The sequence below is a fragment of the Heliangelus exortis genome, chromosome 8 (genome assembly GCF_036169615.1).
Source record: "Heliangelus exortis chromosome 8, bHelExo1.hap1, whole genome shotgun sequence".
Classification (NCBI taxonomy): domain Eukaryota; kingdom Metazoa; phylum Chordata; class Aves; order Apodiformes; family Trochilidae; genus Heliangelus; species Heliangelus exortis.
In genome coordinates, this window is record NC_092429.1 from 14,401,318 (window position 1) to 14,417,126 (window position 15,809).

The 15,809-nt window shown below is 35.7% G+C and overlaps 1 protein-coding gene across 6 annotated transcripts in view; it reads left to right on the forward strand.

Moving 5' to 3' along the window:
* The window catches only part of PRKACB (protein kinase cAMP-activated catalytic subunit beta), a 68,289-nt gene extending 53,118 nt beyond the window's left edge, over positions 1-15,171 (forward strand). For all 6 annotated transcript variants that reach the window (XM_071750581.1, XM_071750580.1, XM_071750585.1 and 3 more), the window contains 7 exons: positions 231-329; positions 1,286-1,368; positions 1,907-2,033; positions 4,243-4,338; positions 5,793-5,915; positions 7,983-8,147; positions 12,220-15,171. In XM_071750581.1, the coding sequence (XP_071606682.1) occupies positions 231-329; positions 1,286-1,368; positions 1,907-2,033; positions 4,243-4,338; positions 5,793-5,915; positions 7,983-8,147; positions 12,220-12,345 (819 nt within the window). In that variant the 3' untranslated portion in view covers positions 12,346-15,171. The remainder of the gene's footprint in view (positions 1-230; positions 330-1,285; positions 1,369-1,906; positions 2,034-4,242; positions 4,339-5,792; positions 5,916-7,982; positions 8,148-12,219) is intronic.
* The last annotated feature ends 638 nt before the right edge of the window (positions 15,172-15,809 follow it).

Below are 15,809 nucleotides of genomic sequence, written 5' to 3' on the forward strand. Positions count from 1 at the left end.
AGAAACACTATTTCTAGAATCATCTGCAAACTGTATTGCATTAATACGACTCTTGAAAATGTTGTTAGACTTCTAGATCTCTTGGCAGTTTCTTTGTACTAGTAATACAGAAGTTTTTTCACTATTTGTAAAGTTATAAGCTTGCTTTCAACTGATTTTTTTACAGTGGAAAATTTATCAATAACTATGAAATGCTGTCCTTAAATGGAATATATTCTTTCCTCCCCTAGGTTGTCAAACTGAAGCAAATAGAACACACACTGAATGAGAAGAGAATATTACAAGCAGTGAACTTCCCTTTTCTTGTAAAACTGGAGTATTCGTTTAAGGTAATCATTATTTTGCAAGTAGTTGTTTGGGTTTCAGAAAAGCACATGATCAAACCTTAGATATTAAAAAATTTAACTTTTTATAGTTCAGTAGTTTAATTTTTGTTTTCAAAGTTGCTTCACTTGGCACTGTTGCCAGATCTTGAGCAGGAGTTCCTGCTCTTCACCAGATGATAATTGAAAGCATACCTCTAAGTAAATTAAATTAATTTAATTTAATTTAAATCTTAGATATTACCCTTGTTTTGGAGAGATACTAGCTTTTGTACAGTGAGGATCTTATGGGAATTCTGTCTTGGAGAGAAACTGGAGGATGTATTTCTGTGCTAATTGTAATTGCTCTTCATATTTTTTTGTTTGAGATTTAGACCTTAGACAGGGCTTAATGACTTGAGACAGGGCTCTTAACCGTGAAGGAAACAACTTCAAGATTAACTTATAGTTTACAGGATATAATAGTTAGTCTGCAAAGAAATAAAGTATTTTCCTAATTTATAGAATTACATGTGTCCTCTATAAAGTTCCTTTTTTTTTTTCCCCTTTTGCTTTTTTTCCTTTTTTTTTTAAATACCATTTAAAATGAACAAACAATTTCTACCTTTTAATCTTAACAGTTTTGAGAGTTTTGGGGTTTGGGGCTGGGACTGCTGGGGACATACCTCAGGCTGTCAATTCTGAACTGTTAGGAGTACAAATTCTTGTCTTTAAGTAGGCATATCCTCTGCCTTCATGCCATTCTGTGTCAGGAGCTCACTGATTACTTTCCTGAGCTACATTGTGCTCCTTTTGCCATGTATCTGCACCTTTTTCAGAATTTATATTTGTGTTGCTTTGTATTTGTTGAGGTCATTGCATGACTACAGTTTTCATTATTTAGTAGAATGCACTGTATCTAGGGAATTACAGACACTGTAGCATGCTAACATCTATCTGTGTGTGTCTGCTTGCTTCCTTAGGACAATTCTAATTTATACATGGTAATGGAGTATGTTCCTGGTGGTGAAATGTTTTCACATCTAAGAAGAATTGGAAGGTTCAGGTAAGAGTATAAATGACATAATTCTTTGAAAAAGGCTTATGTTGCTTATTTGGAAGAGGGTTTCACAAAATTTATTACTATTGAAGAAAAAATTCTGGAGGGATAAGTGCATTTAATTTACTCCTCTTTCAGAGGACTTAAAACTAGTGAAGCAATAAAAAACTTTAACTATTTTATATTTTTCAGTTAGTTTACTGCATTATCTATGCATGATCAAATCTTGAAATTCTCATATGCATGTTATCACTGTAATTTATGATAGTTTCTCAAAGTAAAATGTAAAGTCTAAGCTCTGTATTGTAAGTACATTCGTCTTGTTTTGCATGTGTATTTTACCCACCAGACAAATTAAATTTAGGGAATGAGTGTATCCGTTCTTAAATATATGCTGTTTGCCTGATGGGTTTTTTCCCTTCCCTTGTTACACTGTGAAAGAAAAAGTAGAAAGAGACTTAATTTGTCTCCCTGGCAGTTACATGGTTGTTTTAATGTTTTAGTGTAGCATTGTGGTACTTAATGATCTTTTAATTCTTCACAGTGAACCACATGCACGGTTTTATGCAGCTCAGATAGTGCTAACATTTGAGTACCTCCATTCATTAGACCTCATCTACAGAGATCTAAAGCCTGAAAATCTTTTAATTGATCAGCAAGGATACATCCAGGTATGATATTCTTCATATATTTAGGCAGTGGAGTCTTATCTTACTGTATAGGCTTAGGTAATTCTAGCAAATGTGTTTAGAAAACTGGTCTGAAGCTGACTGGCATTTTAGTGTGCATCCAGGGAGCATTAAGATGCCTTACTGCTTAGTAACAGTTAAAACCATCAGGTTGTACTTCCTCTGACTGAAATTAAGTATGCACAATGGAGCTGTCTGCAGTTGAGCGAGTTGTCAAGATTTCCCTTGGGGTCTGTGGCGAGAAGTAGGTGATTACATGGCTCTGTTCATCTGACCTATTTTATACGTCTGCCCTAGAACACAGTGAAATGTGCTCTAAAATGTCTGGTTCTGTACACTGTCTATCTAAGTACTTTAGCATAACCATCTTAGATGTCAGTGTCAACAGTATAGTACTCAATTTCAGTCAGATGAATCCCACCCTTGAAGAGTCCCAACTTTCTTTGCATATCTGGACTAAGCTCAGTTCACATCAGACCAGAACTGTGGTGCTGCAAGTAACAACTTTGGTTTTACAGCAGCCTCTCACGGCACCTTCTCATCTTCCTTTTAGCTCTTGTGTTTTTGACCTAAATGAGCAGGTGCTATACAGTGGCAAGCACTCTGCAAGACTTTGCAGTCCTTAAACCATGAAACCTTTTTTTCCCTCACTGTGTCACCTTTTGCTGTATCAGAATCTTAACAGTAAAATTAATAATAAAAATGTTTGAGAGAAAGTGGAAAGGATTCATATCTTATGTTGTTTATAACTGTAAGATAATTGTGTGTGGAGAATAAAATAATGATGTAGAGAGAAGAGAAATGCAAGTGTTATTAATGTGGTTGGGGACACCATTAATGTAAAGCTATGAAGGGTTTGCTCCAGAACTGGCAACTCTGTGTGCAACAGAATGGTTTTTTGGTGGTGGGAAAACTGCAGGTATTAAGAACGGGTCCAGTGGTCACTCTTCCCATGTGAGGTTGGTTCTCTTCTGCTTCTGAACAGAGAGAGGGATTTGTGTTCCTATGTTGATACTGCAGCTCAAATTGATTTTTGTTTAGAAACTCCATTCATTTCCTTTTTCAATTTTAAGGTCATTAGCATTTGTCCTGTGTCTTCAGTTATTCTCACACAGACTGATGTGCAGTCACAGACATAGAAACGATGCTTTGCTGACTGAAGCAGATCTCTCTAGTCAGCACGTCACCCTTCTCTGTTTAGTTCCAACTGTGATTGCTGCTGTTTCTACCAAAAATGAAGCAAAAGCTGCCTTGATAGTTTGAATTTCGGCTTGTTTACTTGTGACACAAGTGAATGAGAAACACCAGCACAGGCTATTGAATAATTAGCAATGATTATCATTGTGGTACAGGATGTTTTCTCAGGAAATAGACTGAAAATGCTTGCAGGAGGAATCAAAAGAAATGGATCCCCAAAGAAACATAGCTCACTAGCTTGAAACAGATCCCAGAATTTCATGTGTAACTCCATGTCCTTCCCTATGTATTTCACAGTAGGGTCCAGGAAAAAACACAGTGAGGATGATATCCCATACAGAGGTCTGAAAACTTAATGCAGAACACATGACAAATGGAATGAATAATTTATAGAAGTTGCCAATTTTTAAGTAAAGATACTGCTATATTCCACAAACACATGCACCCCCAAGTCCTCACATAAACAAGCTTGACTCTGGCAATACTTTCAAATATACTCAGAATCAGCAGTTACTGGAAGACCTCTAACCTTTATACACTTGTGCAATAAACTTCTAAATTTACAAGACTGATGGATACCCTGACCCTTTTTGTGATTCGTTTATTTGTTAACTAAAGAAAAAGATAAATGTCTTGTTCATATTCGTGTGTTTTAAGCTTTCAGCATCATGAACAGTCTGATGGGAAAAGTATAAGAGAAATTATTAATGTAATTACAGTATATGTAGAAGATTAGTAAGCCATAGTTCCCACTGATTTTTGAAATTATAAGTAGAAGCTTATGTAAGGGGAGAAATACCTGTTTTGTCATGAGAAACCTTTTTTCTATCTGAAGTAGAAGTATCAGGACTGGCTACTAAAGGTACATCTGACTATATGATTCAAGAAACAAATTTTTCATCTATATAAAAGAGCTTTCCCAAGTATTTCACAAGTACTTAATTGTAAATTTTGTTGTAGAAATGAACTTATAGCCAATTTCTTCTATTGACAGGTCACAGACTTTGGCTTTGCAAAAAGAGTAAAAGGAAGAACTTGGACGTTATGTGGGACTCCAGAATACCTGGCACCTGAAATAATTCTCAGCAAGGTACTTTGTCTTGATATTCATCTATGTATTTGATGCAGTTAAAACTTAATACTTTGTTTTTAAACTCTTAGGGGTACACAGTAGCTGATACTTCCAAAAATCAAATCTTGACTAGTCATCTCTTTATGAATTACCCAAAATGCAATCATTGCATTGTAAATCTAGTATACTAAAACTTACTCCAAAGCAGGGACACACATAACTGTACAGAACTTTCTACACCTGTCTGCCATGTAACTTGGAAGGGAAAGAGGGATTTGAAGAATCTGTAATTAGGCTATTTAAAAAGCAGCCATATCAGAACATCACATCTGAGTGATTATGATCTGAAGTGTTACCAGAGCAGAACAGAAGCTCCAGAGGTAAAAATAATCTCGTATTGGATGAATCAATAGTCCCTTTACATTAAATCAAACATAAAAGCCTCTGGTTTTATACATAAAATACATGCAGTCTAAGTTTAGCACTGATGATTTTGTGCCCATTATTTGCACTGTTTGAATATAGAATAAATATTGTTTATAGTATTGCTATTCAACTGTAGCCCTTCATGATTTACAAAGAAAAAATACCCTTATAGTTTATAGAACTGCTTGGGATATAAACAGTCGTAATGCATAACGTAAAATGTTGTATTTAATATGTGGGTTAATGAAATAACCTTTGCAGGTCTTAAAGTAAATTGAAAATACTTTTATTATGGGAGAAAATGTTTATTAGTTACTTGCAGCATTTTTTCCCCCTAAAGCAGCAGAAGAAATTGTGGTGTGTCTATGTTATCCTCCATAACAGATTTTTCTGGAAAAACTGAGTATTAGACCTGACCTTTGTAAAAGATCTCAGAGAACACATATGCAATTGATGTGTTGGTGGAGTTTTCTGTCTTTTTTTAATATTAAAGAGGATTTACTAATTCTTTTCTATTCAGGCACTAAAGATTGAATCATAAATGGCTCTCTAACAGCTAATTAACTAAACCTTTATGCTCTTGTAACTAGTTAACTAAATATGAAAATGAATGTTCTAAAATACAGATAGTGGAGCAAAAATTTTATGGTACAGAACACAGGAAGTGTCATTATCTTTAATGAAATTTCCCAAAGCTTTGAAAGAAGTTGCCATGATTCTGTCACAAGATTATTTTGAGTTTAAATGAATAAATAAATAGTGTTAATTTCTGTCACTTAGGGAGTCTTGTTGCATCAGTGTAAAGGCATCACTGAAACTCAATGCAGAAGTGTGTGCAAACTGTCATTTCTAACACTTTTTCTCTGTCATCAATGTATTAATTTTATTGCTGTTGAAATCAGTGAGCTTCAGTTTGAGCTGGGTTGGAAGTCCAATGTTAGACAGCCAATACTGCACTTGCTTTCTTTGAATTCCATAGATATGTATTGAAAATCTTAAACTATGTTAGAAGTTATAGAAATGTTGTTATTTCTCATTTTATCCAGGGTTACAACAAGGCAGTGGATTGGTGGGCATTAGGAGTGCTAATTTATGAAATGGCAGCTGGATATCCCCCATTCTTTGCAGATCAGCCCATTCAGATTTATGAGAAGATTGTGTCTGGCAAGGTGAGTGAAGGCTCTAAGTATTTTCACAACAGTTGTTTGTCTTGGTTTTTTGTGTGTGGAGTAGATGCAGAATGTGCTAGCTACTAGACAGTGTAGTTTGTAATGTATATTTCTGAAGTACAGACATCATTACAGTAATATTAAAAATCAAAGTTATAAAAATCTGTTCCATATCTTCAAATTTAAATGCGAGTTACTAAATCTTAAGACATTGTGGTATTATATCCTTCTGTGCTTAGATAAAAATTATCTCACAGCTATTTATTTTTATGCCTAATTTGGCTAGCTATTTCCTGTTCTAGAAATATTCTTACAGCTTTTGAGAAGTTCTGAAGACTTTCCATAATTCATAGTAGGTTTCTTTAATTCTGCAAGACATGTCTAATGTTCTGTTCAGCTTTCACTGTTATACAAAATCTTTTAAAAGTGTTTTTCACTTACTTTTCATTAATATCTCTTAATGTTCCAGTTAGCATGAAAATGTGATCATTCTGTTGTTTCTCCTGCTCACCAGTGTTGTCTTCATGTTTCTTTGTGCTCATTTGATTTATTACAATTCTTCTCTTCTTTATCCCTACACAAACACATGCCATGCCCCATCTCACCTGCTCCTGTAACTCTAATTAAGGGAATTGCCTCAGTGGGCAATTCCTGTCTATGACCTTATTTAAATCAAGAGGGTGGTTGCTTTTTGAAGGCCTAGTATTGTGACTCTTCAGCTGTCTCCATAAATATATGGGAATTCATTCGACAGAATTACAGAATGTTAGGTGTTGGAAGGGACCTTGAAAGATCATCAAGTCTTCATCATTTTGTTCAGTTTTATCTAATTTGGTTAACATTTCTGCTGTTGATTATCCACCTTTTTTTACTGATTCCAAGGGTGGATGGTTGCTGGAACAGCAATGGACTTAAACTCTGGAAACTCTAATATTCAGTTCTCAGCTAGCAGTATGTTTGTTTTATAACCTGAAGTCTTCCATTTAGTCTACCTCATGCACTTAGTTCTCTACTTTAAAAAAGGAATTAACATTTCCTTCTCAGCTATACAGGTGTTATGTTCATTAAAACCTACAAATTTCTCATGCACTACAGTAGAGCCATACTGACAGGTAAACTGAAGCAGTGTTCCTGATTATCAGGTGTCTTGATTTCAGAACATGTTTTTATGTTAATTAATTCCATGTTCTGCATTTACTTCATAACCGATTGGCAGAATATAGGGAATGTAAAATGTTGAAAATATGAGCATGACAGATTCAACTTTCTGCCTGTTTCTTTCCCCTTTCTTCTCTCTCCCATCTCAGATGGTTTCAGTAGATCTTCTGCTAGTAAAACCTCATGTAATTGCACCCCATTAATCATCTTCAAATATTCCTTAGCCAGGTTTGAATGAATTGTATTCACAAGTCACTCATTTGTGTGCTGTCTTCAAATAGTGTGCTGTATTATTTATATAAGGCTTTTGGTATCAGTGTTATCAGAAATGGATTAGAGTACAGCATAATGTTTCAGATTGTATTTTCATATATGATTGTTGAATGTTCAATTATTGCAGAGTGGGTAGAGCCCTTCTTAAATCTTCATTTGCAAAGCCAAGCCGGGATATGTATTTATAGGCTCTAGATATGCCATAACATACTGTATCTCCTGTGGGCCTCTGTGTGTATTTATATAAATAGATATAAAATACAGAAAATTTCAGTTCCTGGAAATAGTTGAGAATGCCTCGAGATGATGTGGTATTAGTGACACACCAGGTTAAATGTATAGCTTTTATGTCATTGTTACACTAAATTGTCATTTTTTTCCCAATTCAATCACATCTAGAAAATTTCAGCTCAAAAAACTAGATATGCAAGGTAATGCAATTGATCATAGCTCTGTGAAACAGAAACATGTGGAACAATGAACATGTCTCTTGTCCTGCATTCCTGCTTGATTTGGTTTTAGTGGAAGAATAGAAAAGGCTCAAATGTTTCCTTTTGTGTGAACATTGTTTTACTTCACAGGGGCAAGAATCAAATTTGTATATTGCTTTTAATGTTGTGGATGTATAATTTTTAGGTAAGGTTTCCATCACACTTCAGTTCAGACCTGAAGGATCTTCTAAGAAATTTACTCCAGGTAGATTTGACCAAACGATATGGAAATCTCAAGAATGGTGTAAATGACATAAAGAATCACAAGTGGTTTGCAACTACAGATTGGATTGCCATTTATCAGAGAAAGGTAAGAACCTTCCTGATCAAAACTATTACAGGTTTTTAAGGGGTTGAAGTAAATTTCTTAACTATTTTTTAAATTTTTTGCTTTGAAAAGGTGAAACTAGTTTAATCTTTGAGACCCTGGAGAGTATATATTGGTTGAATTATGTTTGTTTCCTGTTGGTATTTTATCCTGGACCTCTGTGTTACATTTGTATTCTCTTAACTTGTGTTTAGTCTATTTCTGGAATTATCTCAGAATGAGCCATCTCCTGCCTCTCTCGCTTTTTCTTTAACCCCTGCTATAGTGCCATCTATAAATACTCCTTCACAGCAGAGAGGAATTTGTTTTCCTTTCCAGCTAGTTCTTGGCAACCAGACTGCTTCAGTGTGGAGAAGCTCTAGCTTTGGCTAGAGCTTTTTTTTGTCTGAGAAAGAAGTGTGCTCCCTCCTTGCTTTTGCTTTATCTGTGGCTGGGATGCAGTCAGCTGTACAGAGCGTCTGCTGAGGAGTTCTTGTCTTGACTGCAGTTCCATAAGAAGAGCCCTGCTGAATGTTCTTCCTGCCACTTTTAGATGGTTTTCTAGACCTGGCTGACTAACATGACTTTTAACATGGTTTTTAGAAAGTCTATGCCTGGTTTGCACTGTGAACTTTAGATTTCTGTGAGAATGAAAGCAAGGGAGACAGTTGGCAATGTTTTCAGAGTACAAGCAGCCATGAACATACCATTTGGAGAGGCAGGTAGTGGCTGCCAGGATGAATGAGGCAGAGCTGGGAAAGGAAGCTGGGAAAAGGAATAAGGATAATGACAATTTAGTTTAGGTGTGTGTTTCAGTAGCTCCAGAGCCTCCCTCTCCCCTGGAAGGTAGAGTTGAAGTTAAATATCTGGAGATTAGTGAATTGCTAAAAATAGATTCCTAAGAATTTTATTTGTTCTCTTAAATGCAACCTCTGAATTCTTGTTTTTTTCAATAAGCAACAATAAAATACTAAAACAACCTGGTTGTTATTTGTCCCAAATGGCTCATCTGGAGAAATAATTTTGTGTCTAGATAAGAAGAGATTAGAGTGAAGCGATAAGACATTTGTAGAAATTGTTTTACATTGTTTTACTGCTAACATGAACTTGCTGCTGTAACAGCAGTATTTTAAAGGCCAGACCTAAATACTAACAATAGTTTATAAAAAGGAACTGGTTGTTTGACTACACAAACTGACAGTGCAGTTATTGTAGTATTCACTAATGTATTAATTACTCGAAGACAAGGTGCAATTATCACATCCTGTGTTCTTTCTATTAAGTGTAGATGTTTTAAAAAAGATTCCCCACTGCAGAATTATAATTATCTGTTCTTTGCTTCTCAGTGCCTGTTTACAAGGCACACTTACATGCACTGAGTTTTATCCACCAGTATGCAGTTTGGGGATACCCAGGTGCTATATTAAATCAGATGTTTTAATACTGTGCTAAATATTCTTAGCATTCCTTGTGCACTGCTATAGAGATTTACTTTTACAGATACAGGTGTTTTAAAACATAAAGTAGTACTACAGTCAGAATGGCTATTACTAGTTTTGGAGGATTGTGAAAACTGGTTGCAAATAAATTTGTAGCTTCTAATTATAAGGAATAAACACTATTCAGGGTCTGAAACAACAGCATGAATTGTAATATCATTTGCACAGTCACAGAAATACTGCAATAGATTTTAGGTTTATATTAGCTTTTCACAGTGACTGTTGCCTCACCATCTATTTTCCTCAGCAAATGTAGTGTTCTCTGGCAGCTAATGTAATGTGAATAATTTGTTATGCTAAAGTCATAAGAGAATCTGCCAATTACTTAGTACTTGAGATTACATCGAGTCATTTTCTGTGTGTGTTCGCATCGCTGTTTATTAAAATACTGCCTGGTAATATGGTTGCACTTAGGGACAAACAGGCATTTCTACTATAAACCAGTGTTATCTCCTGCCCTCTCTTTTTAGCAATTTCCATAGTGAAGATAATAGGAAAGTCTGAGAGGTCTTTGAACAAATTCTGAAATTCCGGCAGCAAATAAGATATTTCTTGTGTTCTGAGCTTTGTTGTAAGGAAGTAATTGAAAATCAATTTGAGAAGATTCAGAGACAGAATTCAGATAATGGTAAAACATGCCTCTGTAGGGTAGGTATGTCCACAGAGTGTATTCTGTCAGGATTAATCACCTAAACATGTATACTGTTTTAGGAACAAAAGAATAGAGACATGAGATTTGTAGCACAGTCTATAATTGCAGAAAGTCAGTCTTCTTTCTTGCAGGTGTACAGAGTTAGCACGCAAAGTCAGCAGAGTTTAATATGTATTAGTCTATTCTGTACCTCTTTAATTTACTGATTTCCATGCACACACGACCCAGCCATCAGTAATCTACCTGGGGCACTGAGCAGCTCCTGCACAGTGTGATCTCATTCCCTGCCCCAGCTGGAGCTGTGCCTGCAGATCTCTCTCCCCACTGTGCTGCCTCTGGCACACATGCTCCTTGGGAAGTCCCAGAGAGAGATACCTGGCAGATTGCTCTGCATGTCCAGGTTTAAATTTGAATCACCTCAGTAGTTTTTCTTACCATAAAGGTGAACAGATCAGACATCTGTCAAGTGAAAAAGAGGAATGTGGTACCAATAATCATGCTTCCAAATCCAGATTGTCCTTAGCTTGTTGCATAGCATCTCTCTCTCTCCCTGGTCTTCTGTTCTCTCTGGTCCCTTTCTTACCATCAATTCTTCATCATTGCCTCAAAATCCCTCCAGTCCCAAACCCTGCTTATTTCTTCTTTCAACATGCATTTGATTCTAAAATTTAGATTATTTTAGAATGTAATTAAGCTTAATTTTGAATGTGGAGGTGTGATAGACTAGAAGGATTAAGAAGTGAATTAATATTATCTGAGTGAAGGTGGAATTTAGTAGTCTGTTCCCAAATATAGCATTTCAGTGTCTGCAAGTTGGGAACATCTCCTTTTTATCTTTTTTGTTTGGTTGGCTGTTTTGTTTTTTTTTTTTTTCTTGCTTGGTTGGTTTGGTTTTTTGGTTTGTTGTGTTTTTCCCCTGACTGTGTAGGGACAGCATAAGCTGTGAGGCAGTAAAACTGCAGGTGTGTCCCCATGATGACCTATATCTTCATTTAAATTCATATTTAGTTTAACTTCAAAATGACTAGAGGCTGAAGTGTATGCTACATTGGGAGAGAAAGATGGAAACACTTAAACTGTAGCCACACCCAAGGACTTTATTGTAAATTCAACCTCAAGAAGCTGCAGGTTCCCTCAGTATTAAGAAGCAGCAGTTTAAAGGGTCCTGAAAAACGACTGGTTCCAGTTACCTGAGTGTGCATGCCTTACTGCCATACAGTTGGCATGAGGTGCACTGAATCTCAAGGCTAATCAAGTGTGGATGTGAGGATGTGCAGGCAGTCTTTATCCAGAAGGGCATTTCAGTCATTAATTAGAACTGACTTTCTGTAAAATCTTTTACTGCCCCCCTCAAGTCATTGCTGGTCTCTCAAGTTGTAGTCTGGTTTTGAGAAGACTTTTACTTCTTTCTTATAGCTAGGCCCTAGGAGGAACTTTGTAGGAGATGCAGAATAGATTGTTTTAAACTGATAATAGCTTGGTATTTCTTTGGAAATAGAGGATTGGTGTTAAGTAGGAAGAGAAGGGTTCCAAACTGCCCTGAGATTTTTGAGTATTGTTGATGTAAGTCATTCTACACTGCTTCTGCCCTGACCGGGTGACTCCTACATGCAGCCACACCACACAGCTCCAGGAGCAGGGTCTTTTCTGCAAGAACAGTACTAAACTTTGTTTTGAAATGGAAGTATTTTTAAATTTATGTTTGCCAGCCTTTTTCAACTCATTCATACATCTAGGCCTGCACCTTAAGCTAGTTTTGTGTGCCATGACATTAAGCTGGTTCTCTCTAATATCTGGTTTCTTGGCAGGACTTCACGAATAATAATAAGCAAATACTGTTGTGCTCCTTATCACAGTGTTAAATCTAAAATAGGCTGATACCATTTCTTATGTTTTTTTTTTTCCCAAAAAAAAAAAAATACAGGTAGAAGCTCCCTTCATACCAAAGTGCAGAGGCCCTGGAGATACCAGCAACTTTGATGACTATGAAGAAGAAGATATTCGTGCGTCTCTAACAGAAAAATGTGCAAAAGAATTTGCTGATTTTTAGTAGGAGTAAGAGGACAAGATGACATCAGGGCTCACATTGGGATCTTTGCACTCTGTTAACAGATGAGGTGGAGCTGAGACCATCATATGTCAAAACAGTTACCTAGTTACTTCATTCCACAAAGCTGACTGAGGTCTTTATTGCCATCTTCCATGTGTGCAGTTTGCACCAACCCTTCTAACTAGGCACAATTAAGCAAGCACTGTTTGTGCAGTAACACAGAATTATAGACCACTTTCCTACTTAACTTTGGTTTCTGTCGTTCTTTGTTTCTGTGTATTGTTCATTTCTCCCCTTTAAAATGAAGTAGTTTTTTACCCAAGAATGCTCCATTTTATTTTGAATAATGTATTATTTGTGTGAGTGAAATGGAAGGTGTTGCGGCTAGTGTGATTTAGACTGAAGTGAAAGATAAATGTTGCTTCTAGTCTGTGCCAGCCAATAATTCTTGTCTGTCTTGTGTCTGATGCTACAATTTATAATTTTTAGTAGCTCAGACTAAACCTAGCCAACATTTTTAGCATTTTTGAAGGTAGTATTTATCGCCATATAGATGTCTGCTAAATTAACTTAAAAACATTTCTTCCTGGAGGCTGACCAAAATTCAGTAGAATCAATTGGATGGCTTAAGTAGGGGACAGTAGCTAGACCCCGTGCCTTGGTTTTCTACATCCCTGCAGTTTTCATCACTGCCTCCTTCCTTTTTATTTCCCATCTAGGCAGTAGGTAAATTGCCATAACCAGACTGTACCATGGAAAGCTTACAGTCTCATGAGAGGGAGTAATTCCACCTGGTCTGGACTTTGAACCGTATTGAACCAAGTCAACTACCAGCATTTCAGTTGGCAGGTATGAAACAGCTTTTTTAAGAACATGAACCCTAAACTCTTCAAGGAAGTTTTGGTCAGTATTGTAGAGAATATGATTCATTTTGACTCACGTTTTCTTTTTTTTTTCAAACAACAAAAGAAAGAGCCAATGTTGGGCTCGGAAACTATTCCTTATTTTGAGCCTTTTTTGATTAAAAATGGCATCCACTAAAATAAGAACCACCACACCACAAAACGTAAAATGCGCTCTGCCATTAGCTATGGAAAACAAATGGTTTAGCAAATGCAAAATAATGTTCTAGATGCATTGCTGGATGAACACGGTTCTTTTTTTGTTAGCTGTTAAAAGCAAGAGGTTATTGCCAAGTTTTTATTCTGGTATACTATATTAGTAAACTGAGGATGGAGTACTGCTGCAATCATTTTCTTTTTAATTACAGCACTTCATTCATGAAGAAAAGAGAAAGTTTTAAAACTGCAACAGCTGGGTTTATTTTAGTTGTGTGGTGTCTTCATTTATAACCTAGTTTCTTTCAATCAAACAGAATGTATGGTCACACAGATATAAGTATTTGGGCTTAATCATGTTTTGTATACTCTCACCAACTGACTTAAAAGATACTGCTATCATGTGCTAGCTTTGGACACTTTTACACATTTATTTCAATGTTAATAATCAGTGGCTCAGCACTTTTTTGGGGGTTGCTTTTAAACTTATTCATAGTAGTTTTATTTGTACACTTGATTCTGGCTGTCTCAGTGACCTGTCTTAAAACAGCACATCAAAACAGTTTAAACTAGACTCATATTTTACAATAAATCTACATGCATACAAGGATTAATTGTTTTTTTTAAAAAATGAGCTATATTGATACATAGCCATTGTATTTGTTTGAATGTCAGTGCAAATAAAGCAGTCACTGGCGTTCCTCCCTTTTAATCTGTATGACACTCCTTTAAGAAAAGCCTTTGTAGACATTTTACAAAAGAGTATGAAATGTACCATCCAACATTCTGTATGTTTAGGTTGTTGAGCATTTTTTGCACAACATCATTAGGAGGCTGACACTGAATGCAGTCTTTGTCCACCCATATTTACATATGTGCAAGAAAAGTATAAGATACTTTGCTGTAGCAAATTTTATGTAACAAAGATATATCGTCACATTAATAAATTTAAAAAATCCTTTGTATGAAAATGTTAAAATCTTTTGTATATCATTTAGACCAAGGACATGCTGCTGTATGCTAGCTGTATGCGATAAATTCTACAGTAACTTTGTTGTCATTTATGAACTTTAAAAGATTTTAATAAATGTTGGAGATCACAATTTGATTCTGTTATGATTTTAATTTTTAATCATTACATTTATAATTCTAAGGTTCAAAGACTTTTCTGTTTTGTAAAATACTGTAATCATTCATCTTGCGTGTACAATAAGACAAAAGTCTAGGAAATTGGTTCTGACATGTCTGTCTGATATCCAGATTAAACTCTATGTGGGCATAAGTGGAAAAGTCATCTTAATGCCATGGTATTATGCTATTTTTTAAATTTTATGAAAATCCTGTTAGAAATAAAACACTTTTCCAATATGGCATAATAGACTTCAGCATGGAAATGAGATTCTATTTTGGAAAAGGAGGGGAAGTGTGCAATTTCCAAGGCATTAGCAAGTACATTTGACAATGTGAGTATTATACAACCCTCTCATTTAAACACAGTCATAAAATATAACTACAGAATATTATGTTACCTGTATTTAATTTGAAAAATCCTTTTCACAATATGGAAAAATTGTATATCTATGACAGTAGAAGCTTGTTAATTTTACACATTTGAGGAATTAAGTGTTGAACTATATGGTATATTTTAATTGTACTCTAGTTGTATGTAACTTTCATTTCCAACATAAAGGATTGTATCTCATTAAGTAAATTGCTTTTTTATTATCTTGTCAGTTGCATTAAAACCCTTATTTTTAAATCCTTTAAAGTATTTTACTAATTTTTGCAAATAGATGTTTTTAAGTGCTGCAATAGTGTGCAATATAGTAAACATTTATATACAGAAGTGCAAATTAAATTATGTACAACACTTGTGCTGCTTCTTTGTGAATCAGAATGTTGTATGATGAGAGTTGTTGCATCTCCCCACACACTGCAAACAGGGTTTGGAAGCAAGAGGAAAAACTTCAGAAACATACTGCACATATTAGTTGGGACCCATTAAGCTTTACATTAACTAGGGTGTTCGAAGAAGATGATGTGGAGAATACTAAAGGCTCTATGAGAAGTCAGTGAGTTGGACTTCTTAGACAATCAAAGATGAGCAAGGTGATCATTAGCTGCAATATTGTTTGTCTCCATATTTTCACATTCAGACTCTATGCTTTTTATAACAATTGCCTGTTTTTAAACTGTCTGCAGATCCCGCTGTACAAACTTTGTGCTGTGTCTCATTGTGCTGTGAAACTGATAGAAGTAAAGACTGTTCATGGTCTTGGCATTGTCTGTCTTGAGGCTTTTTCTGCAAGTGTTGTTCGGAGAGGCTGTGGTACCAGCTCCTTGTAATGCAGCTCCTCCTCTTCCTGCTTTCTGAGGGGAGCTTTGGTCTTTTTGCTTCTGCTGCTG